The sequence below is a fragment of the Rutidosis leptorrhynchoides genome, chromosome 5, assembly GCF_046630445.1.
Source record: "Rutidosis leptorrhynchoides isolate AG116_Rl617_1_P2 chromosome 5, CSIRO_AGI_Rlap_v1, whole genome shotgun sequence".
Lineage (NCBI taxonomy): Eukaryota > Viridiplantae > Streptophyta > Magnoliopsida > Asterales > Asteraceae > Rutidosis > Rutidosis leptorrhynchoides.
The window spans coordinates 203,493,611-203,518,772 of NC_092337.1; the positions used below are offsets into that span (position 1 = coordinate 203,493,611).

Below are 25,162 nucleotides of genomic sequence, written 5' to 3' on the forward strand. Positions count from 1 at the left end.
TGTATATATAAGAAACTACTATTCAATATAAGTTATTACATTATATAAAATTATAAAATTACATAAACAATATGTAATATTAATATATTACAAGATAAAATAAAATTGTTATATCAATATTATTACTTTTATCACTATAAAAATTACTATTAACATTAAAATCAGTATTAGGGATATTATTATATATAGTTATGAAGTGTGAGAAATAAATCATTATGATATTATTATCACTAACGTTATTATCACTAATAATATAGTTAATAATAATATTAGTAACATTATAATTAATATCATTATTACTAGCAATACTATTGTGGATATTATTATCATCTATATTAGTATTATTATATTATTATAAAGTATTATTATTAGTAATTATAACATTAAGAGTATTATTATAGTTATAATTATTAATTAATAAGATAAATCATAATTTATAAATACATATATATACATATAATTATATAAATGCAGAAATATATACAAGTATATAAAATCATATTTATATACACTGATATATATACAGATACAATATATAAAATGAATATTTTTTTGTATTAATAATATAATTATAAATATATAAACTATTAATTTTATAAACTCACAAAATTAATTAAGATTCTGTATCAAATAAACCTGTAGAAATCTTGATCCTGTCCCTTATCAGGTTTTAACGCTAATTCAGTCAAGGATCTAGACAAAATTCTGTTTCACGTCTTTATCTAATTACTGTAATTTCTATTTTTTTTAATCGAATATACTGTCTTCCGTTTCTTAGATGTCAATCTCTTTGCCAAAACCAAACAAAACGATCATATCATTAACACTAGCTTCACTTATTCAATTATCCTCTTTATATACAGTCAATTACTCCTGCAATTCAAGAATTAAAAACATAAATTTTAATAAAAAAAAGCCCGTCGTCCTCTGTACCAAACACTTTTTGGCTATTTTTCGAATTCGAACCAATTTTCAAAAAGTTTAAATGCAAAGTTGTTAGGAATCATTTATATAAACTACCTGTAAAGTTTTAAATCCTAATTCGTTCTATCGAATCCCAATTTTGGAGTCAAACTTTTAAAATTAAAAAGTCAACAATTATTCTTTGATCAAATTCGATTTCGTGTTTATGTTTCAAGATAAATTGAGGTTTGAGATAGTTTCTAGAAAAGATTTACGATCTTTTTCATGTTGGAATTACTAGCTAAAAACGTCCTCATATTCAAAATCAAATATTGAGTTGTCATTTTTTTTCCTTCGATACATTAGCGTTTTTTTTTTATTTCTTCTTTCACTTGCAGATTAATACAAACACCATTAGTAATTAGTTGTGTTTTATTAAAAATTCAAATCGTTAGATATTGGTTTGACTGATGTTCCCTGGTGGATTCGAATTTTGAAGAAGATGAAGAGGAAATAAGGAAACAGATAGATAAGAGTTAAATAAATAAGGGTTCGTGTAATTCCAGAAAAACAGTTATGGCGAGATGGTTAGAAGGGAATGTTGGGGAACGAGAGGTCGGGGGTTCGAGTCCTGGCTTGGGCAGTTTGTTATTTTTTTGAGCCTTTAAAGGTAGTTCCACTATCAAATTATTATTATTATTATTAAGTAGTATAGTTATAATTACTAATATTATCATAGTTATAAGTATTAAAGATATTATTATTATTATTATTATTATTATTATTATTATTATTATTATTATTATTATTATTATTATTATTATTATTATTATTATTATTATAAGTATTACTAATTACTAATGTTATTATTATTATTTTTATAAATTTTTGTATTAATATCCTTATTATGATTACGAATATTATTATTATGAACCTAATAAAATTCATTATCATATTGATTAATAAATATTAGAATTATTATTATAAACATAAGTGTTATTAGTAATATCATTAGTAGTAATAAAATGGTTAAAATTATTATTATTATTAAGTATTAAGTATTATTATCAAAATGGTTATTACCATCATTACTAAATTTTTCATTTTATTAAAAACTACTATAATTATCATTATTATAAGATTTAGTATTAAAACTATCATTAACAGTAAAGATTAATATTTTTATAGTTATTATTATACTATTACATTTATCACTGAGATTATTAGCATTACTATTTTTATTAGTAATATTAAGTATTGTCATTTTTACCATTACAAATATTAATTTAGTATTATTACAATTACTAGTTTCAACAAACAAATGATAGATATATAAATATATTTAACAAACATAACTTAACTATATTAATGCTTTTTATATACAAAAAGAATACATTTAATGAAATAATGAAAAATATATACAAGTTAATAATATAAACGTTAAAACACTAGTAACAATATATAATTATTCGATTACAAGTATATGTTTTAATATATATACACAAATGATATAGGTTCGTGAATCTGAGGCCAACCCTGCATTGTTCAATGTCGTCATATATATTTTTACTACAAAATACAGTATTGTGAGTTTCATTTGCCTTTTTACCCTTTATATTTTTGGGATGAGAATACATGCACAATTTTTATAAATTTTTTACGAAATAGACACAAGTAATCGAAACTACATTATATGGTTGAATGATCGAAGCTGAATATGCCCCTTTTAGCTTGGTAACCTAAGAATTAGGGAACATCACTAATTTTGAGAATTAGTGCACGCCTAATTGACGCGAATCCTAAAGATAGATCTATTGGGCCTAACGAACCCCATCCAAAGTACCGGATGCTTTAGTACTTCGATGTTGTTTTTATCATGTCCGAAGGATTTTCCGGAATGATAGGGTATATTCTTATATGCATCTTGTTAATGTCGGTTACCAGGTGTTCACCATATGAATGATTATTTTTGTCTCTATGCATGGGACGTATATTTATGAGAAATAAAAATCTTGTAGTCTATTAAAATGATGAAAATGATTATTTATGTTAAACTAATGAACTCACCAACCTTTTGGTTAACACTTGAAAGCATGTTTATTCTCAGGTATGAAAGAAATCTTCCGCTGTGCATTTGCTCATTTTAGAGATATTACTTGGAGTCATTCATGACATATTTCAAAATACGTTGCATTCGAGTCATTGAGTTCATCAAGATTATTATTAAGTCAATTATAGTTGGATATATTATGAAATGGTATGCATGCCGTCAACTTTCGATGTAATGAAAGATTGTCTTTTCAAAAATGAATGCAATGTTTGTAAAATGTATCATATAGAGGTCAAGTACCTCGCGATGTAATCAATTGTAATGTATTCATCCGGATGAATTAGGATGGGTCGTTAGAATCAAAATCTCGTTCTAAGAAAAAATTGTCTTCGGCATTTAAAGTGACGGCAGGCGTAATGTTATTTTAAATGACACCCGTATGTACCTCATCGAACATGTGGCTGTAGTAATCAAAAAACTTATTTTTAACCAAAACCGGGTCAACAACCCAATTCCCATCGATCATTAGCCCTTGAATTGTCTGTTGTTTTCTTTTATGCTTAAGAGAACAACGAAAAAACTTTGAGTTCTCATCTCCTTCGATATCCCACTTAATACGAGCTTTTTGTAACGAATCGAGTGTATCAAATTTACAAATATCATCTTTTTGTTGGAAAAGAGCGTTACGGGACTCAATTTGGGCTTCTGTTGCTTGGCCCGAATCTATAACCGAATCCAAATCATTGATGCTATCCGTGAAGCTTTTTAACTGGGCCTTTTCATTACATCTAGATTGGGCTATCCAACTTTTTAGTTTGCCTTTAAGGTTTCGAAGCTTAACTGTAATGTGCGTATTACTTGAAGAGGAAATACCAGCCCATTCGGTTTTGACCATATCATCAAAGTTAGGTCTCTCGATCCATGTGTCACGACCCTACTTTTTTCATTATCTTTTACCGTTAATTATTTAACGACCGTTAACTGTTAATTGCGCTACGTCATTTCTATGGCCTATATTGTTAAATTAATAATAATATATTAATTATTATGTGTTATGTGAATATTCGTATTCATATTTTAAGTTATACGTTTCTACGTGTCGCGGATTTCTATCCGGTGAATCTTTTAGGTTTTCAAACCAACAGTCGCGTTTTTGGGATATTTAAATCCTAATTATTTTAAATATGATATTCTAAGATCATATGATTATATGTAGTATTTATATTTATTTTTCGTCGCGCGTTTGTTATCTCTCCGAATTTTTAATCGCGTAAGAGTGTTTTCGCGTTTCGGGATTCGTTCGGGCTTTCGGGCCATCAGGAATTAAACTTTTAGCAATATGAGCTAGTGGGGCCCACTCCTCACCCCATCATTCGGCCGAAATAGCCAAGGGAGGGAGTAATAATCCTTGTTTCCTTATTTTGTGATTTTAATTTCCATTCCACCATAATTTCCTAAACCTAAATCTAAATCTAATTTTTCTCTTTTTCTCTCTTCCCCTTACCTTTGGCCATCGCCTACCATCTCCCCAACATCATCATCTTCATCAATTTTTATAGCTTGGATCAAGGATCAATTAACATCAACGCGTTCCTCGTTCCGTTCTCTACGCGATTATACTTCTCGTTTCTTGATTAGTGTATAAACCCTAACCCTAGAACTTTTTATTTTTCATTATATTTCTGTATTTTTATTATATATTAATAGTATGATGATTACTTGTTGTTGTAATGGTGTTTGTATGCGTAGAATTACTCGAATACATATGTTTTCGGTTTGATATAATTGGGACAGCAGCTTTTTATTTAATTCTGGAATTGTGACTATTATAAAAGTTAAAATAAAGTATCTATATGAGTTCCTCTCATCAAGACATTAATTTTAGACTCCGGATTCATGTCGTTTCAATTCCCGGAGCCCTGGATATGATCAAAGTGGTATTTTGTTAAGATTGAAATGTGATTTTGGTATGAACCAGGTTTGGTCCAACTTTGTGACCATATTTAGTGACTTTAGGGTGTTTTAGTGTGTTAGGACTGATGGTGGGGCGAACTTTCATGTTCGGGTCATCTCAATCCGAGCCACGAATCACCCGTTACGTCTAAAACACGATTTTGAGTGAATTGAAGTTCCAAGTAGTGTAATGGCTGTACATCATGACTTTTGGACTGTTCTTAGGGTGTTCTTGAGTGTATCAAAGTTTCGGGTGGTTTGCTTAGGCAGAGATATATGTAAGGCTCGCCGAAAACCGACACCCGGGGCTCAGGATACGACCCGATGAACTTTTGATTTAAAACTTGTGACTAATTATTAAACTTATGATATAAATAATGGATTTCATTATCATTTAATTACTTATGATAAAAAAGTAATTATTATTATTTACAACTTATGATATATATTTATTATATCATTTAATTAATACTTATGATTTAATTAACATTTTAATTTAACATATGATTAATAATACTTCTTTATTAATGGAAAATACTTATGATAAGTATTAAACTTATATTATGAGATTATTATAATAAGACTTATAATAAGGATTAATTAATTATTTAATTATTATAAGGCTTAGTTATTATTTAATTATAATTTAATTATTAAATACTTATGATTTAATAATTATAATTAGAAACTTATGATATGATTAATAATTCATTATTAATTAATAATACTTATGATATGATTTAAAATTTATTATTAATTAATAATACTTATATTATGACTAATATTTAATTAATTAATTAAATACTTATGTTATATTAATTATATCATTTAAACTTACATTAACGTTAATAAATCATTTTAATTTAATTAAACTTATGTTATGACATAATTAGACATATTTAACTTTAATAAACGTTATAACTTATATTATTATTATAACTTACACTTTTAAAATTAACGTTGACTATGTTTGACCAAGGTTGACTTTTGAGTTGACTTTCGGTTGACTTTGACTTTCAGTTGACTTTTGTTGACTTTCTAATTAAGGAAACTTTCCTAACTTATAAACTTTCCGAAAATAGAAACCTTTCAAAAATAGAAACTTTCTGAAAATAGAAACTTTCTAAATAGAAAGTGTGTGTCCGTAAGCTGTTCCAATCAAATCAATGCATATTGAGTATTGTTCTATGTCTACTTGCAACATGTACAATAGCTATCATACTAAGACTTGACCTAAGTTAGTTATTTATATCTACCTGTTTTATTTATAGGTCGGCGTTGTGATCATTCCTGATCACTGTACTACAGTTGCTGTTCGCTTAATTGTGTTGGTTACTTCGTTACTGTTAAGGTGAATTATAGTCCCGTTTTTACATACTTTTCAAAGTATATTTTTGGGATGTGATTACATGCATTTTATTTCACGTTTAGACACAAGTGACAATTAAATTTAAGTTATTCATTGTGAGTTGAACAAAAATATTCTCTAGTCTGGTAACTGTAATCATTGGTTTCTACCGGTGAACGCGAATCCTACGGATAGATCTATCGGGTTTGACAACCCCGTTTCGAGCTAGTCGCGCTAGCAATTTATAATCGAAATATTTATTACTTCGTATTTGGTTGTAGATACACTGTCCAGTGTATATTTTTATTGTGTTTGGCAAGGGTAAATAAAGGGTTAAGTGGTTACCAGGTGGCTCATTGATAATGGAATAATGTTTAATGTTTTCTAACATTTTTAAATCTTGTGGTCTAAAGTTTATTCAATTATTTAAACCTATAATTCACTCAACCTTTGTGTTGACAGTTTACTCGCATGTTTTCACAGGTACTTGAGTTTATGTGATGCTTTCGCTGTTGTTAGAAGAGTCTGCATGGATTTGGGCAGATTTTTAATGAAACAATTTATGAAACTTTGGCTTGCATTCGGTTTTTGAATAATTAATACTTGTGGGTTGTTGACAATGTTTTGTGTCAACTTTGGATTATTAATATGTCGGGTTACTTTTAAACTACATATTTGGGTATGCTTTCCTTTTTGGGAAACTTTTGAAATAAAAGAATGCAATGTCGTTTGTTAAATTCATTTAAGTTCTATCAAGCTGTGGGACCAAGTGACGCAGCCGTTAAGTGTTTTGACGGGGCCATCACACCATGAATCAAAGACTTTGAAGTATGTCGGTCCATAATCAAAGTAATCTTGAAAAAGTAATATCGGGGAGTGGTCCGAGTATCCCCTTGGGAGAACAACACCTTTAAGAAAATCACAAGACAAAAGCACGTTATTAGTAACCAAAAATCTGTCAAGTTTACTTAGTTTGTTACCTACTTTAACACGCCACGTATAACAGAGACCCCCGAGAGGTATCTCGTGTAACATGTTGGCATTAATGAAGTCGTTAAAGTTGGAAGCATCTATCGCGCAAAAATCGGTGCCACTTCTTTCGTTTGCTATACGAACCGCGTTCCAATCACCAAACATGATATACTCGCCGATGTTATTGGCCATAAAATTAGAAAGATTATTCCACAAATTAGGTTTATCAATTCGACTTTGAGGCGCGTATATGTTTACCTTGTAAACAACTAAATCTTCCCGAATCCAACGACCTTTGACAAAAACATAATTAATATCGCTCCATATCCTTTCTTTAACAAATACATTGGGATCCCACATGGATATAATACCACCCGAGTAACCCCGAGCCAAAGATAAAGCGTAATCAAAATGAAAATTACCCCACATTGACTTTAATCGAAACAACTCGAGTCTAGTCATTTTTGATTCTTGAAGACCAAGGAATTGAATGTTGTGGAAAGAACATAACTCCTTAATCCATTGACGTTTCTTATAGATTTTTGACCCGCAACTATTAAGTGACATGATCTTCATTGGAAACCAAGATCAACACGTTCTCGTTCCAAAAATTGCGTACAATGTTTCAAGTCACAACCAAACATTTCACCAATATCAATGAACTTTTCTTTATCTAGTGTTACGTGAATCTCAGCAGGATCTTTATGAAGTGGACACGATAGGAGCTCATGAGTACAACAGTTAACGGATGCTACTGAATTTGAACCGTCATTAAAAAAATTTGTTTTCGAAAAACCTGGAGGGGCTGATTTAGAAGAGCTTTCTTGTGGAATAGGCTTCGTTTCTGGGACCGAATTTACATCAGTAAAAGAAGAGCTTCCTACTTACTATTTAGACCATTACTGTAAACCAAGGATCATTCATTATTTAATGATGATAATAGGCCCTGGCTTACGGAATCCAATGGGATTCTGGAGGAATTGAATTGAATTTAGACATGATGCGTGTCTAAATTCAATTCAAATTCTGTCGGAATCCTATTGGATTCCGCGAGCCAAATGGGGCGTAAATCCATGAATGAATAACTTCTTAAATTACCCCCACACTTTTTCAAAAATTAAAATCGACCCCCTAAACAGGGGCGTAAAGTGTCAAATACTTATTTTCATAATAAATCTTAAATAAACTCCACCCAAATATTCAACGGGTCATATCTTCTCGCTCGCAATGAGTTAAATTATTTCGGCACCATCATTAAACTAGAAATAATTTTAGGAACACAATGTCACTAACTATGCGCAAAACGGACGCTTTTTAAAAAACGTTAAATATTTGAGGTACTTTTCATACACGTTGATTTTGCGTTAAATTTTTAAAAGTCGACAATTCCATAGCGAAACGCGGAGATGCATATGTATTGTTAATTTAAAATAACATTTAAAACTTTCACGGATTATACCTTTTAGTTTGACTCGAGTTGCGTTTCAACGACATCATCGTTAGCCACGAAATAATTTTACAAACTAAACGCAATAAAATACATTGAAAAACGAACCCCCGGCGCGAAGCGAGGGTTCGTAAACTAGTTTATTTATTAACCCTTGATTAATCCCTTTCGCTTTAACAATATCAGACCACGTGTTATTATAATTAGGGTTCTTATGTTTATCAGATGAGAGAGGGAGAAAGAAATTGGTACCACCGGTGGTTGCTGCTGCAACACCACCAAATCCAATCTCCGGTTTGCTGTCGCCGGCGACATCATCGTTGCCCACAGCCACCACTCCCTTCCCTGATTTCTTGTTCTCATCGTTCCACCACTCTGGATATCCCACTATTTCGAAACACTGCTCCCTTGTGTGTCGTTCCTTACCACATTTGGAGCATTTGAGCTTCGATTTGTCCACTTTTGAAGGTTTTGAAGATAAATTTGATGGTGGCTTTTGATAATTTCGATGGGATTTCATGCTTAACCCAGATCCTTCGGTGGCGATTAATCCTGAACCGATGTCATGCTGGTTTGAGGATTGATTACTGTTACCAAGAATCTGTTGGTGAGCCTTCTCCTTTCGTACAATAGCGTATGCTTCTTCAACCGTTGGTAAGGGGTTCAACCGAAGTAGCTCTCTTTTGATTTGGTCGTGTTGTCGATCGAGGGCATTCAAGAATTGGAATAGTTTCTGTTCTGCTCTTATCTGATTGTAGGATTGAATATCCGCAGAACACTTCATCGGGTTAGGATCTCTTCTCTCTATTTCACCCCAAATACCTTGCAATTTGATCCATAGATCTTCGATTAGCATGTTTTCTTGCTTGATTTCATTTGCTTTAACATGTAAATTGAAAGTCTGAAGCTTATCTTTGCCACTACTGTAGGTAACCACCAAGGCTTCCCATAAAGCTTTGGCAGTGGGAAATTCGGTTAGGTTGCTAGCAAGATTTGGTTCGATATTTTGTATGAGCCAAGAAAAAACAACCAAATCATCTTGCTCCCACTGGTCGTCTTGTTCTTCTTATGGGTCTGTGATCAGATGGTTTAGGAGAGATTTAGACTTTCCTCCTATTGCCACTTTGATCATCCTTGCCCATAATGCATAATTTTGGCTATTAAGGGCAAGGTTAATCTTTAGACTATCAGATAATTTTGAATGGTTTGGTTGGGATTGAAAATTGGTTTTCAACAGATTGCTGAGTTGGGTTGCTAAATCGTTGTTGCTACTGGCTGTGTTATCTTGTTGAGTATGGATACTGTCTGATTCAGACATTGTAACCCTCAACGTTGGTAGATGATTTGAGATACAAAATGGTTGTTAAAAAATCAAAGGATTTCAACCATTAGCTCTGATACCATGATAACAAATAAGATTTAAGATTGAAAGATTTGTAATATTAATTTCTTAATTGGTTTTTTACAAAAAAAACTGATATGTATTTTCATTTACAAGTGTTGGTCTTATACACATGTTTCCTAACAGCTATATCTATAAGGAGTTAGGCTCCATAATATCTTTTGGAACCACTCCACCATAAAGGGAATGATGTGGCTGCTAGTGTTGACTTCTATCTGTTGCATGCTTGATCCTTATGTTGTCTTGTGAACATCTAAAATGGGAAAGGATGAAGAGTTCTTTCTTCTGATCCCAAGTCATATACTTTAAATGGCATAAAGCATCTTTCAGGTATTCTGACAGAAAAACTGCTGTAGTTAAGCAATACAATACATTTAAAAAGTGGTTAAAGCTATAAATACGCTATACCTTCACATTTGTTTCAATGTAAGCTATATATCCACTAAAATGTCTATTTTATTTAATTAGATAGTATTAGTTTGGTGAACGAGTTCATAATGGTTTGTATTTTAGCTTATTTGACCCATTCATATTTACCATCGCTCTTGACTGTTGAAGGGTCTTCCTATTTACTATTTAGACCATTACTGTAAACCAAGGATCATTCATTATTTCATGATGATATTAAGGCCCCGTTTGGCTCACGGAATCTAATGGGATTCTGGAGGAATTGGAATTGAATTTAGACACGATGCATGTCTAAATTCAATTCAAATTCCGCCGCCAAATGGGGCGTTAAATCCATGAATGAATGACTTCTTATATTTATACTAATAGACAGACAAATTTATGACTAATGAATTTATAAGTCCATGAATAAATGACTTGTCAACAAAATCAAATGTACGCAACTTATTAGTATCCATAAGATCCATGATAAACTAATCTTTTCTTTGATGCCAACCTGACTTTTTGTGTTTTCAACCAAGACACCCACAGATTTCAGGTGCATGCCTTCGCTCACAATCAGCAATGACCAGCTTGCAGAGTTCGTCTTCTACTAACTCTCCACTCTAGTCACTGGCTTCAATTCATTGAAAGGATGCTCAAAGCTACTCAACCCCTCCAAATGTTGTGAAGAAACGTCCTGAATAACTAACGACAAAACAACAGAGGACGGGTATTAATAAACACCATGAGATTTTGAAGATGTTTATTTTCTGCATGTACAAATCACATCAAATGGTTCGAAAACCGCTCAATAGAATTTTATTGTAATAAACCTCCTTACACATCTGAGTTGATCATTTAGAATATTAAAAAAAAAAAAAAAAAAAAAAAATTGGTTGACCAAAAAATCAGTTATCCATAAATTTATATGATGAGTTGGACAACCCAGTTTCAAATCGTTAACCTACCAGACACAACCCAATCAACACATCCAAAACGTTTCATCAGCTACTCTACTCTCTTGTTACTAAAGGATTTACTTCAAGATTTTCTTCATAGTTCTTTAGCATGGATGTAGTTAATTATGACTTATTCCACCATCCGTGAAATGATCATAAGACGTGGCGTTGGTTAAAAGTTAAAACTGATCAAACAAACTAAAACAATAGAAAAACGGCACACGAACCTTTCGGTAATGGTGCAGAGAATTTCCCACATCCTTTTGTTACAGTTTCAAAATCATCACAAAGCACCATATTCTCTTCTAAAATAGTCGCCCACAAGAATGGCACACTTCCATTAGCATCCTATATTGTGGAAGTGAAAATAATAAGTTGTAAGTCAGTATGATACTTATAATATATAGATCAATCCATGTCAGCATCAAATAACTCACATCAGCTACGAAAGTGGACTTTGCAGTGACCGTTTTCCTTTAAGTGTAATAAACAACTATCACTTCGTTTGCTTTCGTGCTTAATCCATTTTGTTGCTTGAGGGGATCAACATTCTAAAGCAAATGATTAAACAAATGATTAGAATAGTTAATAAGTAAATCTCAACTTTATTAAGCATAAAGTATCATAAATCATTTGTTTAATCACCGTTAGATTAGTACTACATAAATTTGTTAGTTTGTGTAAGCAAGATTTAGAAACAGATAATTTTCTGGCCAGTTATTTCGAGTTATACAAAAACTCGAAAAGTTGTATGTTTTGGCCAGTTATCATGAGTGTTCAATTTGTCAACCGAAAATGATCGTATAACAGTTATCTTAAGAATGAGGAGATATGAATGACAATCTACCTTTAATCACATCATAACTGTAGCTCAATATACTTGTAGAATATATACGTAAAGATGCAATTTATGAGTGGATCAGTTAGCTTTTAAGAATTTTAACAGATATGAATTTTAACTGCTCAGTTAGATTCATGACTTGAACAGGTCAAATTACTGAAACTAAAAAGAGTGAACTATAAAAGGAAATGACAATTTTTTGTAGCTAAAAGAAATATCATAGAAGTGGATCTTTAGTGTACCAATGTGTCTGTAGTGTAAAAAAAAAAGCATAGATGCATACCTCCTTGAGTTATAACAGTGGGTTTCTAGTGTAACGAACATGCTCACAAAGATCAAATCGAGAATCACTGTGCCACAGAATAAATCAAAAGATGTATACGTACAAGACGGAACACTCAGAATCTCAATCATAAATATGTTAATTGTGGCCTCCTGCTTCAGTTTTTCAATGTAAAGCTTCAGGTATTATATTTTTGAATTGTTGTTCAATTTGGTCATTTATATATAAATATGTGGATTTTGTAATACGCATACTCAAACACAACAAAATGGCATCAATTCAGTGTGTTAGTAAGTGGTTAGGTGTGCATCTTGTAATGGATATGGCTATGTTATTTGAAGAAATAGTAAAGAATGTTGGATTTTTGTTATCATGGCTTCTTTTATTGAATTTAATTAAAGATTGTTTTATACAGTTGTTTGGTAGTCTAATTAGTTGTTAAAAAAATCAAGGGATAAAATGGGTCTTGACACAACCCATGAACCCAACCCCGTAAAAAAGGGTCTTGACCCGTCCCAAATTACTCCGACCTGATTCTGACCTGACCCAACCTCGACCCGTATATCTTAAAGCTTACATATCACACACTCTACATATTTACAACTCAAAGCTGGTCATAATTATTGGATTTCATACAACCATATTCACCTCCACAGTTACCAGCCACCATTACAATTAATCAACCCAAATTTAATATTTACTGACCTTGATAAGGGGTTATGAGACAATAATTTTGTATTTAGTTGTTTTATCCTTGTCAGTTTGGTATGGATTTTTCTTCAACTTCATGTACCTCAGGTGCTTCCATCCAATAGTTAATGGTTGTAGCTTTCATCTGCATTGAAAAGGTTAAAAATTTAGTAATACGAAGTAATAACTAAACTCAAGCCCGTTAGTGTTTTACCTAGTTCCGTCTGCAGGCAGTGTTTCACAATACCAAATCCCCACTTTAACCAAATACTATCAATCCACAGCTGTCACGAAACAGGAAACATGAAGCAGTCGATAAATCTTTGAAAGTATTATCAAGCATGTAAAAAATCTTGCATACCTGTTTTATTAATTCCGCCACATCTTCTAAAGGAAAGCATACATTGTGCCTTATAGATTCAATAAAAGTCATGTGAAATTGATGTAATTATTAATTGAATAGATATATTACGAACAAGACGTACTTTAGATATTAGGGTCTATGACTGAACATACCTCTTTTGCAAAAAAATCTGTTTCTGGATTGCCCATACCCAAAGTTCTTGTAAACACCAAAAACGGATTTCATGGCTAAAGTGACAATGTCATTTATCAAAACCAATTAATCTTCAAGATTTCAGTAAACATTTAATCATAATCATAATCTTCATTATAATAGATGAAACTTTATACAGCTACACATGTATTAAACGGTTAAAAGATTTAGAATAAGCATTATAACACATATAAGTTTTTTTTTTTTTTTTTTTTTAAAAAAACTACTGATTCTGCAGTAAATCACATACCGAAATTCGACGGTTACGAATCCTCAATGCTTAATCCATCATAATCGAAAGAATCGGGTATCTCCGTATATTGATCTAAAATAAATACAAAAGTTATACAAATTCAGTGAATCACATACGAAAGGATAACAAATGGAATGTATATGTACAGATATATAGTGTCTGAACTGATATTATAACCAATGGATGCCAAATCGATACTAACGCATACCAAAATTGTTTGATAATTTCAAATGGATACCAAATCGATATGATTGAAATTTGGGATTAGGGTTTGCATGATTGTAGTTAGGGTTTAACGATTACCAAATTAAATGATATAATCACATGATATAATCTGATCGATTGATTGTAATTTGGGATCAATTATGTTTTTATTCTTTTTTTTTATTGATCGATGAATGGACAAAGAAAGATTATGAATTTTGAAAATATTTTAGTTTGTCTGGTCGTTCATGTACATGCACACGGTTAAATATGAGGGTATTTTAGACCTTTTACATGATGATTATGTTGGAAGCTTCGACGAGCTCAACACACCCACTATTGAGGACCTAGATTATACTACACTCACTACACCAACACTTTGACGTTGGTTAGGCTTTAATTTTATGAATCCTTAGTGCACAATAATAGTGAGGCGACAGTGTCGACCATATATATGATTCAGGCGGTATAACCGACCATATATAACTTAGGCGGCAGAGCCGACCATATAATGAGAACAACTCAAGTGCACTAAGAACTTAAACACAAACTAAGGCTTAACCGGGAAACTTAACAAAGAACACTTTTATTAATACAAAGAAACAATTACAATATTATGAACTCAACTCACACTCTTCTTTACTTCTTCACAACTTCTTTTAACTCTTCTTCACTTCTCTACTTCACTTCACTCTCACAACTTCACACAACACAAATGAAATCTCCTCCCATATTTATACTACTCCATGGAACATTCTAGAACCTAGATATTTCCATGGATATATAAATATCTAGATATTTCTACAACCTACAAATATCTAGTTTTTTCTTTTACATTTCAATTTCTAAATTTTTCTCTCATATTCTAATATCTAGATATTTTCTTATACATATTAATATCTAGATATTTTACCCATATACATTTACTAATTCCATATTATTCTAAATTTGCATTGTATTTTAACACTCCCCCTCAATGCAAATTTTCTTCTAACGATGTCTTGCAGACCATTCCAAGTGCTTCTCTGAATTTTGTAAACTTCGGTTTACTTAGGCTCTTGGTGAATATATCTGCTACCTGTTCATCTGTCTTTGTTGGCACTATCTTGATCTCCCCTTCAAGGACCTTCTCGAGAACATAGTGATAGTGTACTTCTATATGTTTTGTTCTTGCGTGAAAGACTGGATTCTCTGCTAGACGTATAGCTGATAGGTTATCGCAGAAAAGCTCTACTTGATAGTATGTTGATTGATGAAGATCTTCCATTAGTTATTTCAACCATGTAATTTCTTGTGTTGCTGACGATGCCGATCGATATTCTGCTTCAGTGCTTGACAAGGATACTGTTGGTTGTCTCTTGCTGCACCATGATATTACTCCTGATCCAAGACTAAACATGTATCCAGTTGTTGACCGTCGTGTATCATAGTCTCCAGCGTAATCGGCGTCACAATATCCAGTAACGTGACATTCTTTTGTTTTCTTGTACAAAATGCCAAAGTTAATAGTGCCTTTAACATACCTTAAGATGCGTCGTACAACATCAAGGTGAGGCTTCTTCGGATTGCTCATGTATCGACTAACCACTCCAACTGCATAAGATATGTCTGGCCGGCTTAGTGTGAGATAAATAAGACTTCCGACCATCTTTCGATACATGGTAACATCTTGAAGACTTTTTCCTTCATCTGCTCGTAGTTTTGTATTCGGATCCATCGGAGTTGAGATAGGTTTGCAATTAAGCATTCCGTACTTTTGTAAAAGATCTCGCGCATATTTCTGTTGTCCCAGAAATAATCCTTCTCTTTTCTGCTCTATTTCGAGTCCAAGAAAATGTTTGAGTTCTCCAAGCTCCTTCATATGAAATCTGATAGACAGATTCTCTCTTTTTCTTTGAATCTCCTCATAGTGATCTCCCGTGATGATTAAGTCATCCACAGATACTAGCACTATGGCTAGTTTTCCTTGATCTTGTTTCACAAATAAACTAGAATCTGAAGGAGCAACTGTGAAACCACTTTTTACTAAAAACTCGCCAATCTTCCCGTACCAAGCTCTTGGAGCCTGCTTCAAGCCGTATAGTGCTTTCTTTAATTTGCAGACATGGTCAGGATGGGACTTGTTCTCAAAGCCTCTTGGTTGCTCCATATAAATTTCTTTGTCAAGTTCTCCATGTAAGAAAGCGTTCTTGACATCCATCTGCCACAGCTTCCAAGATTTGCTAGCGGCTAAAGCTAGTAGAGCTCGAATTGTTGTGATCTTCGCCACTGGACTAAACGTTTCTTCATAATCCAGCCCATATTGTTGAGAAAAACCTCTAGCAATAAGTCGAGCTTTATACCTTTTAATGGAGCCATCTGATCGAGTCTTCACCTTGTAAACCCATTTACAAGATATTGGTTTTACATCTTTTGGCTTTGGAACTAAACTCCATGTCTGGTTTTCTTTTAGTGCATTAATTTCTTCTTCCATCGCTTTCTGCCATTCTTGACTTTGTGCTACTTCTTCATAAGTGGAAGGCTCAATATGTATTAATTCATCCACATGAGCAGCATTGGCATACCTCGGATTAGGTTGCCTCGGCCTTATTGATCTCCGTAATTCTTGCACATGCTCCTCGGCATCCATTTGGCTTGGACGAACCTCTTCGAATGTAGATTGATGTACCCCAGTTTTCCATGGACTCATTTCCTTAGAGTACGATCCATCTCCTTCTTTAATTGGATCCGATATGTGCTCTTTATGTTCTTCTTTCTCTTCTGGAACTTCTTCTAATCCATGAGATTCTGGAAGCTCTATCTTTTGAGGTGACCACCATGAAGAAGCTTCATCAAATACCACATTTCTTGAAGTATGACACTTTCCAGTATTTGGATCACAACATCTCCATCCTTTTCTTGATTCATCATAACCAACAAAAATGCACCGAATTGCCTTCTTATCAAATTTGCTTCGTAGATGATCTGGTACGAAGACGTAACATACACATCCAAAAACCTTGAGATGGTTGACGGTTGGCTTGATCTTCCATAATCTTTCATATGGTGAAATATATCCCAACTTTGTTTGTGGGAGTCTGTTAATCACGTACGACGCCGTCCTCATACATTCGGCCCAAAATCTACCTGGTACATTCTTACCATGAAGCATACTTTGACAAGTTTCAGCAAGGTGGCGATTCTTGCGTTCCGCCACTCCATTCTGCTGTGGAGTATTGGGGCAAGTTAATTGCCTTCTGATCTTGTGCTTCTCAAGATAGATATTGAACTCGGTTGATAAATATTCTCCTCCATTATCTGTGCGTAAGCACCGAATCTTATAATTGAGCTCACTTTCTATCTTCTTCTTGAACTCTTTAAACTTCAGAAAAGTCTCTGACTTCTCCTTCATGAAGTAAACCCACACATACCTTGAGAAGTCATCAATGAATGTCACCATATACTTCATACCTCCAAGTGATGTTTGTTTCACTGGGCCGAAGACATCTGAGTGTATGAGCTCTAGTGGTGCCTTGGACTGATGCTCTGACTCCTTGAATGGCAATTGATGAGCTTTGCCAAATTGACATCCAGCACATATTGTATCTGTTCGGATATCAATTTGAGGAAGCCCATTTACTATGCGTTTCACCATCATCTCCTTTAACTTATTGTATCCCACATGCCCAAGACGTTCATGCCACAGATCAGCCGTCTCATTCTTTCGAGTCTTATCCACATAAGCTGTTTCAGCAGATAATACATAGACCGATTCTATTCTTCTTCCATGCATAACTGGATTGCCAACCACCTTTACTCTCTTGAATACGGACACATCTTCTGGTCCAAAGAGCACATAGTTCCCTTCTGCTGTCAATTGTGGTACTGACAGTAAATTCTTCTTTAGGCCAGGGACAAGATACACCTTCTCGAGTTGGAGCTTATGAGAGCCGCCTTCATTTGGAATTATTGTCTTTCCAATGTGAGAAATAGATAACCTTGAATTGTTGGCTGTCAACACGACTCTCTTTCCTTTGTAATCCTCCATTTCTTGCAGCTTCGTCCCATCGTTGGTCATATGATTTGAGCACCCAGAATCGATGATCCAATCATCTTTGTAGTTTATTTTTGACTTTAAGGTTGCTGCAAGAGCTTGATCATCCATGTCAGCTTCAACGGAGAGTCCTGCTTCTGCATCCCATGTTTCCTCATTAATGGTTGCTTCGAATGTGACCTCTTTATTCTCATCTCTTACTGCGGCCACATTTCCTTCAAAAGTTATCTCGAACAAAATGACCCTTCTTGCCACAATTGAAGCATTCACCATTCTTTCTCTTATCATTTTGCCCGTATTGTTGGCGATGATCTCTTCTTCCTTGTTGAGCTCCCCGAGCTCCCCCTGAAGTGTTGCCTTTTGACTTTGGGTGACTCTTCCATCCATATGTCTGACTTTCTTTCATTGCATCTTGTCTTCGAGATGTTGCTTTCTTCTTATTGATGAAGAGTGCATCTTCTCCGTCTTTTATGGTTACTTCATTTATCTGCTTGGCTAATGCCTCTTGATTAGCCAATAAATTCTCCAGCTCTATTAATGATGGTTGAGTAGGCCATCCTCTCACAGCGGCTATAAATCCATTATACTCGGACCTTAAGCCGTGGATGATAATTCTCTTCATCCTTGCATCACTCACTTTCTCTTCAGGAGCAAGTTGAGATATCTCAAGACAAATAGATTTCACCTTGGTGAAATACTGAGAAATAGATAGACTTCCTTGTGAGATACCTGCGAGCTCATTTTCCAAGAGCTGGAGGCGTGCTTCATTCTTCTTTGAAAATAATTTTTCAAAAGTTTCCCAAGCTGCCTTTGGTGTTTTCTCGTCACGGATTTGCTCCAATAGATCCTCCTCGATTGTAGTCTTCAATATAAATAAAGCCTTCCCGGCCTTGATGTTCCATTTTCTCAAGGCTTCAGCATTTTCTTTCGGTGGAGGCGTTGTGTCACTGCCAGCAACTATTTCCCATAAATCCTGTCCTTGTAGGTAGGATTCTATGCAAGTCCGCCAATAACCATAGTTGTGGTTATTGAGACTCTTGATTCCACTGCTCGTACTTGCAAGATCTGCCATCATGACGTCCAACGTCCAATAAGCTTGGTCCCTGACCGATGAGCTTTCACAGTTCCTAACTGTGCTCCGACAGAATCTTCCTTAGAGCCTTGGTGAAAACAAGCCGATGTAAACGTCCAACGTTTACCGATTTCCTCCACTAAAAATGGTCCCGAACGACCCGCTCTGATACCAATTGTTGGAAACTTCGACGAGCTCAACACACCTGTGACGCCCCGTACTAAATCATCATGTACGGACCATCAACAACAGGATCATTACAAGGTTAAGTACTATATGCGTTTTCAAAACAGAGTTTACATTCATAAATAAAAGTGACGTCATAACATACGTCAATTGTTTTACAAATCAAAAGTATGCTTCGCTAAGTAGAAGCATTTAATAAGTGTGCGTGACCATACTGGTCGTTACATAACATAAGTTCATAAGTAAAAAGTTTGAATGCAACAAAAGTAGTCATGCGATAACAACTCTAGGCAGCGGGTTCTACAGCACGACTAGTAAGATAGCGGAAGCGACTTCAAGCACCTGAGAAAATACATGCTCAAAAAGGTCAACACAAAGGTTGGTGAGCTATAGTTTAAGTATAACAGTAATGTAAGTAGGCCACGAGATTTCAGTGCTACCACGAGCGTTTCAAAAGTATGTAAAAGTATATGCTTAACCGTGGGCACCCGGTAACTAACTTAACGTTTAATGTACCCCCTTAAAGTGCACTTGGCAAGTGCGTATAACCTCGAAGTATTAAACACTCGTTAAATGCTAGCGCTACTAGCCCGAGTGGGGATGTCAAACCCTATGGATCCATATCTAAGATTCGCGTTCACGGTTCAAAAACCAATGATTAAACGTTACCGAGCTAAAGGGAATGTTTCTGCCGTTATATAACCCACACATATATAAAGTTTAAGTACTCGTGCCTAGTATGTAAAACATAAAATCCGCATGTATTCTCAGTTCCCAAAATAAGTTAAAGTAAAAAGGGAATGCTATAACTCACAATGATTAGTAGTAATGGTAAGGTAGTAGTCGGAAAGTGGTGCGCAAGTAACGGTCCAAACGTCCTCAACCTAAGTCAAATAGCACTAAGTCAATAAGTCGTCTCAAAAGGTTTACAAGTACGTAATTAAGGTCATAAGGGTCATCATCAATCATCATTAAACAAAAGGTAACAAGTAAGACTCGTTTATGAAAGTCGTTTAAAACAAAGGCTGACTTCGGTCAGTCACCACGGCCTCTACCCTTACTGAATTAAGGTGAGACCAGTGGTCATGGCTCCGTCTATGAGTCCCTTAAGTGTGGTAAAATTTACAGAAGCAAACTCGTCTTGGTTTGACCGTGGCGACGGTCTAAGTGCGAGTAGGTCAGAAATTTCTGCACAACGTTAAAGGACATGGTAACGATCGGAGGGCCATAAATCCTAAACCGTAACTCGGATTAAGACGAGTCCTATATGAAAAGTTATCTACTCGAAAAGTTCTATCTAAAAATCAAGGTTAGAACAGCCCAGGTCTACTGGTCTGTTCCAGAAGCATCAGGTCAGTAGGTTTGGACAGAACAGTGGGTTTTGGAGAGTTCCGGTTGTCTCGGTGCTTGATGTTCATCACGGTTCTCATCCTTGATGCGTATAGCTTCAAGTGTACAACTCGTTGATGTGTTAACATCATTTTGACCAAGGTTTGTCCATCATAACTCAAGTGCAAGTGTTGTAAGTGTTTGATGAACCAAGGTTACATGTAAGTTTATGAACAAGTTCATGAACACTAAGAAAGATCACAACCAAGTGTTGGATCCATGATACTTGCACCAAAGTGTAAGCTCTTGTTGGTTTCATGTCCTTGTTCAAATGTGTAGTAAGCAACTTAACAATAAGAAATAAAGAAAATGAAAGATAAACCTAAACCAACCATGAAGGTGGTATTCTAGTAACATACAACAAACAAGAACACAAGTAACAATTATAAAGATTATAAACTTTAAATCTTTTGAAACAAAATATGTAGAACATAACTAGATAGATTATGTTCTTGAATGTTCTTGTTATAACAAGATAAAGATGAAGAAATCAAACTAGTAAGTTTGTTCTTGAAAGTTAGAAAGTAAGTAACATATAACTAGTAACTACATGTATTCAAACATTAAGTAAGAACAAGTAAACAAACAACAATTGATGATGATGATTAATGTTTATGAAATCAGTTTTTACCAACAAAGAAAAGAAGAAAAGAAGTTGTTACTTACAAGAAAGAAAGAAGAACTTGAGAGAAAAAGAGAGAAGAAAATTGCAAGTAATGTGTGTGTGTGTTTGAATGAGAGATACAAGGAATGAAGTAATGAATAAATGAAATCAAAACACCACTAATGTGGCACTATGGGTTCGGCATTCAGCTGAAAGGGAGGGGGGGAAGGTTAAGTTTAATGGTTATTTGAATGAAAAGCTTGCAAAAGTTGGGTAAAAGGGTGGTGTACATGGGGATAACAAGTAATTTGATTCCAAATGCACAAACTAACTAGTTACTTATGAAAGTAATACTTACAAGTATGCAAGAGTGGGCTTAATGTCCATTAAAAGAAGTAGGGTGGGCTCTCATAAGTCCATGTACATGTATAAAGCCCAAGTTGTATGCAAGTAACAAGTAAGTCCACTAAATGTCCAACTTAAGCCCAAGTAACTAACTAATAGCTTTAGTTAATTAAAATGATTAATAAAATTAATCATGAATGTAAATAATATCTTAAAATATTATTCGTGCAAGTTCCGGGTGTCACAAAGACGTTTCGGGCATTTAAAGTTCAAGTACGGGCAATTAAAGCAACATGTAAATGTAATAACATACATTCGTTTAATCAAGCGTATTAATAATAATAATTATTAATAAATAACGTTGGAAAAACCAGGGTCGTTACATTACCCACCTGTTAAAGAAAATTTCGTCCCGAAATTTAAGCTGAAGTAGATGGAGGAGTCGGGAAAAGATGAGGATATTTCCGCATCATTTGATCCTCTCGTTCCCAAGTAAACTCAGGTCCTCGTTTGGCATTCCATCGTACTCGTACAATCGGAATCTTGTTGCGTTTCAAAGTTTTGATCTCACGATCCATAATCTCAACAGGTTCCTCCACAAAGTGGAGTTTGTCATCAATAGTAAGTTCTTCCAATGGTATGATGAGTTCGGGTGCAGCAAGACACTTCTTCAAGTTTGACACATGGAAGGTAGGATGAACTGAGCTCAATTGTGCTGGAAGATCAAGACGATAAGCAACGGGTCCAACACGTTCCAAAATTTCAAATGGACCAATGTACCGCGGGTTTAACTTTCCACGTTTTCCAAAACGGATCACACCTTTCCAAGGTGCAACCTTCAACATTACACGATCACCAACATTAAATTCAAAGTCTTTCCGTTTAAGATCGGCATAGCTCTTTTGGCGATCACGGGCAGTCTTAAGTCTAGCTTGGATCTGAGCAATCTTCTCCGTGGTTTCGTGAACTACCTCGGGTCCGGTGATTTGCTTTTCGCCTACTTCGGCCCAACAAATAGGAGATCGGCACTTACGACCATACAATGCTTCAAAAGGTGCAGCATTAATGCTTGAGTGATAACTGTTGTTGTACGAGAATTCGGCGAGTGGCAAATGCCTTTCCCAGGCCTTTCCAAAATCAATGACACATGCACGCAGCATGTCCTCCAAGGTCTGAATCGTTCGTTCACTTTGCCCGTCAGTCTGAGGATGATAAGCAGTACTCATGTCAAGACGAGTTCCCATGGCTTCTTGCAAAGAACGCCAAAATCTGGAAGCAAAACGGGGATCGCGATCGGAGATGATTGATAAAGGTACACCATGACGAGATACAACCTCTTTGATGTACAGCTGAGCAAGTCTTTCCATTGTATCAGTTTCCTTCATCGCTAGAAAGTGTGCAGATTTGGTGAGGCGGTCAACAATAACCCAAATAGTATCGCATCCGCCCACCGTCTTCGGCAGCTTAGTAATGAAATCCATTGTGATCCTTTCCCACTTCCATTGTGGGATTTCCGGCTGTTGAAGTAACCCAGAAGGTCTCTGATGTTCGGCTTTAACCTTCGAGCAAGTCAAACACTTACCAACATAAGTCGCAACGTCCTTCTTAAGATTCGGCCACCAATACTGTTCTTTAAGGTCGTGGTACATCTTACCTGCACCGGGGTGAATCGAATATCTCGATTTGTGTGCTTCATCAAGTATCAGGCTTCGTAGATCTCCATAGTAAGGTACCCAAATTCTTCCGGCATAACATCGGAGTCCAGACTCTCTAACCTCGAATCGAGAGACAAGTATGTTCAAATGCTCGTGAGATATGTTCTCCTCCTTGAGAGCCTCAACTTGGGCTACTCTGATCTGGTTGTTGAGGTTCGAATGGATGGTGATGTTCAGAGCCCTAACACGGAGAGGTGCCGTCCTCTCCTTTCGGCTTAAAGCGTCAGCTACAACATTGGCCTTGCCAGGGTGATAACGGAGTTCACAATCGTAGTCGTTGAGCGTCTCGATCCATCGACGCTGTCTCATATTCAATTGCTTCTGATCAAAGATGTGCTGGAGACTCTTGTGATCGGTGAAGATAGTGCTCTTAGTTCCATACAAATAATGTCTCCACAATTTGAGTGCAAAGACAACGGCTCCAAGTTCAAGATCATGTGTAGTGTAGTTCCGCTCGTGAATCTTCAATTGGCGGGAGGCATAGGCAATAACCTTTGATCGTTGCATCAGTACACAACCAAAACCACTCTTCGATGCATCGCAATAAACAACAAAGTCGTCACTGCCTTCAGGAAGTGATAGGATAGGTGCGGAGGTCAACTTCTTCTTCAAAGTTTGGAATGCTGATTCGTGTGTGGGTTCCCAAATAAACTTCTTGCCCTTGTGAGTCAGTGCAGTCAAAGGACGCGCAATCAGAGAAAATCCTTCGATAAACCTTCGATAATAACCGGCGAGACCTAGAAATTGGCGAATATGCGTTGGAGTAGTGGGGGTCTCCCACTTGCTGATGGCTTCAATCTTGGCGGGATCAACTTTGATACCCTGGTCGCTCACAACATGACCCAAAAATTGAACTTCCTTCAACCAAAATTCACACTTGGAGAATTTGGCGTAAAGTTGCTCTTGTCTTAAGAGTTCAAGCACTAGCCGAAGGTGTTGCTCATGTTCTTCTTCACTCTTAGAGTAGATGAGGATATCATCTATGAAGACGATAACAAACTTATCCAAGTAAGGCTTGCAGACACGATTCATGAGATCCATGAACACGGCAGGTGCATTTGTCAAACCGAATGGCATCACGAGGAACTCATAATGACCATAACGGGTCCTGAATGCAGTTTTCATCACGTCACTTTCCTTCACCCTCAGCTGGTGATATCCGGATCGCAAATCGATCTTTGAATAAACGCTCGATCCTTGTAGTTGATCAAAAAGATCATCAATTCGTGGAAGAGGATATCGATTCTTGATAGTCAATTTGTTGAGTTCACGGTAGTCGATACACATACGGAAGGATCCATCCTTCTTCTTCACAAACAGAACAGGTGCGCCCCAAGGCGAGAAACTTGGTTGGATAAACCCTCGATCTAATAGCTCTTGTAGTTGACTCTGTAATTCTTGCATCTCGGAAGGTGCGAGTCTATAAGGTGCGCGAGCTACAGGTGCAGCTCCTGGCACTAAGTCAATCTGAAACTCTACTGCTCTCTGCGGTGGTAATCCAGGCAATTCCTCTGGGAAGACATCAGAAAATTCGTTCACAATTCGAACATCGTTCACGTTCTTCATC

At 35.2% G+C, this 25,162-nt stretch overlaps 1 protein-coding gene and 1 long non-coding RNA gene across 2 annotated transcripts; both read right to left on the bottom strand.

Moving 5' to 3' along the window:
* Nucleotides 1-867: 867 nt before the first annotated feature.
* Nucleotides 868-7,688, bottom strand: LOC139849238 (uncharacterized). The gene is made up of 3 exons (XM_071838898.1): nt 7,239-7,688; nt 3,399-3,887; nt 868-873 (listed from the first exon to the last, which is right to left on the bottom strand). Exons 1-3 carry the CDS (start codon nt 7,686-7,688, stop codon nt 868-870), a joined length of 945 nt encoding a protein of 314 aa, XP_071694999.1.
* Nucleotides 7,689-12,605: 4,917 nt separating this feature from the next.
* LOC139846662 (uncharacterized) lies at nt 12,606-13,744 on the bottom strand. The gene is made up of 3 exons (XR_011759138.1): nt 13,600-13,744; nt 13,453-13,522; nt 12,606-13,383 (listed from the first exon to the last, which is right to left on the bottom strand). It is a non-coding gene; the product is annotated as an uncharacterized lncRNA (long non-coding RNA).
* Between the last annotated feature and the right edge of the window lie 11,418 nt (nt 13,745-25,162).

Bases quoted from the DNA above. Each gene is read 5' to 3' on its own strand.
- LOC139849238 (XM_071838898.1), bottom strand. From the start codon at position 7,688: ATGACTAGACTCGAGTTGTTTCGATTAAAGTCAATGTGGGGTAATTTT. The intron at 3,888-7,238 runs GTAGGTAACAAA...TGAAAAAAGTAG, and splicing joins GTTATACGTGGCGTGTTAAA to GGTCGTGACACATGGATCGA.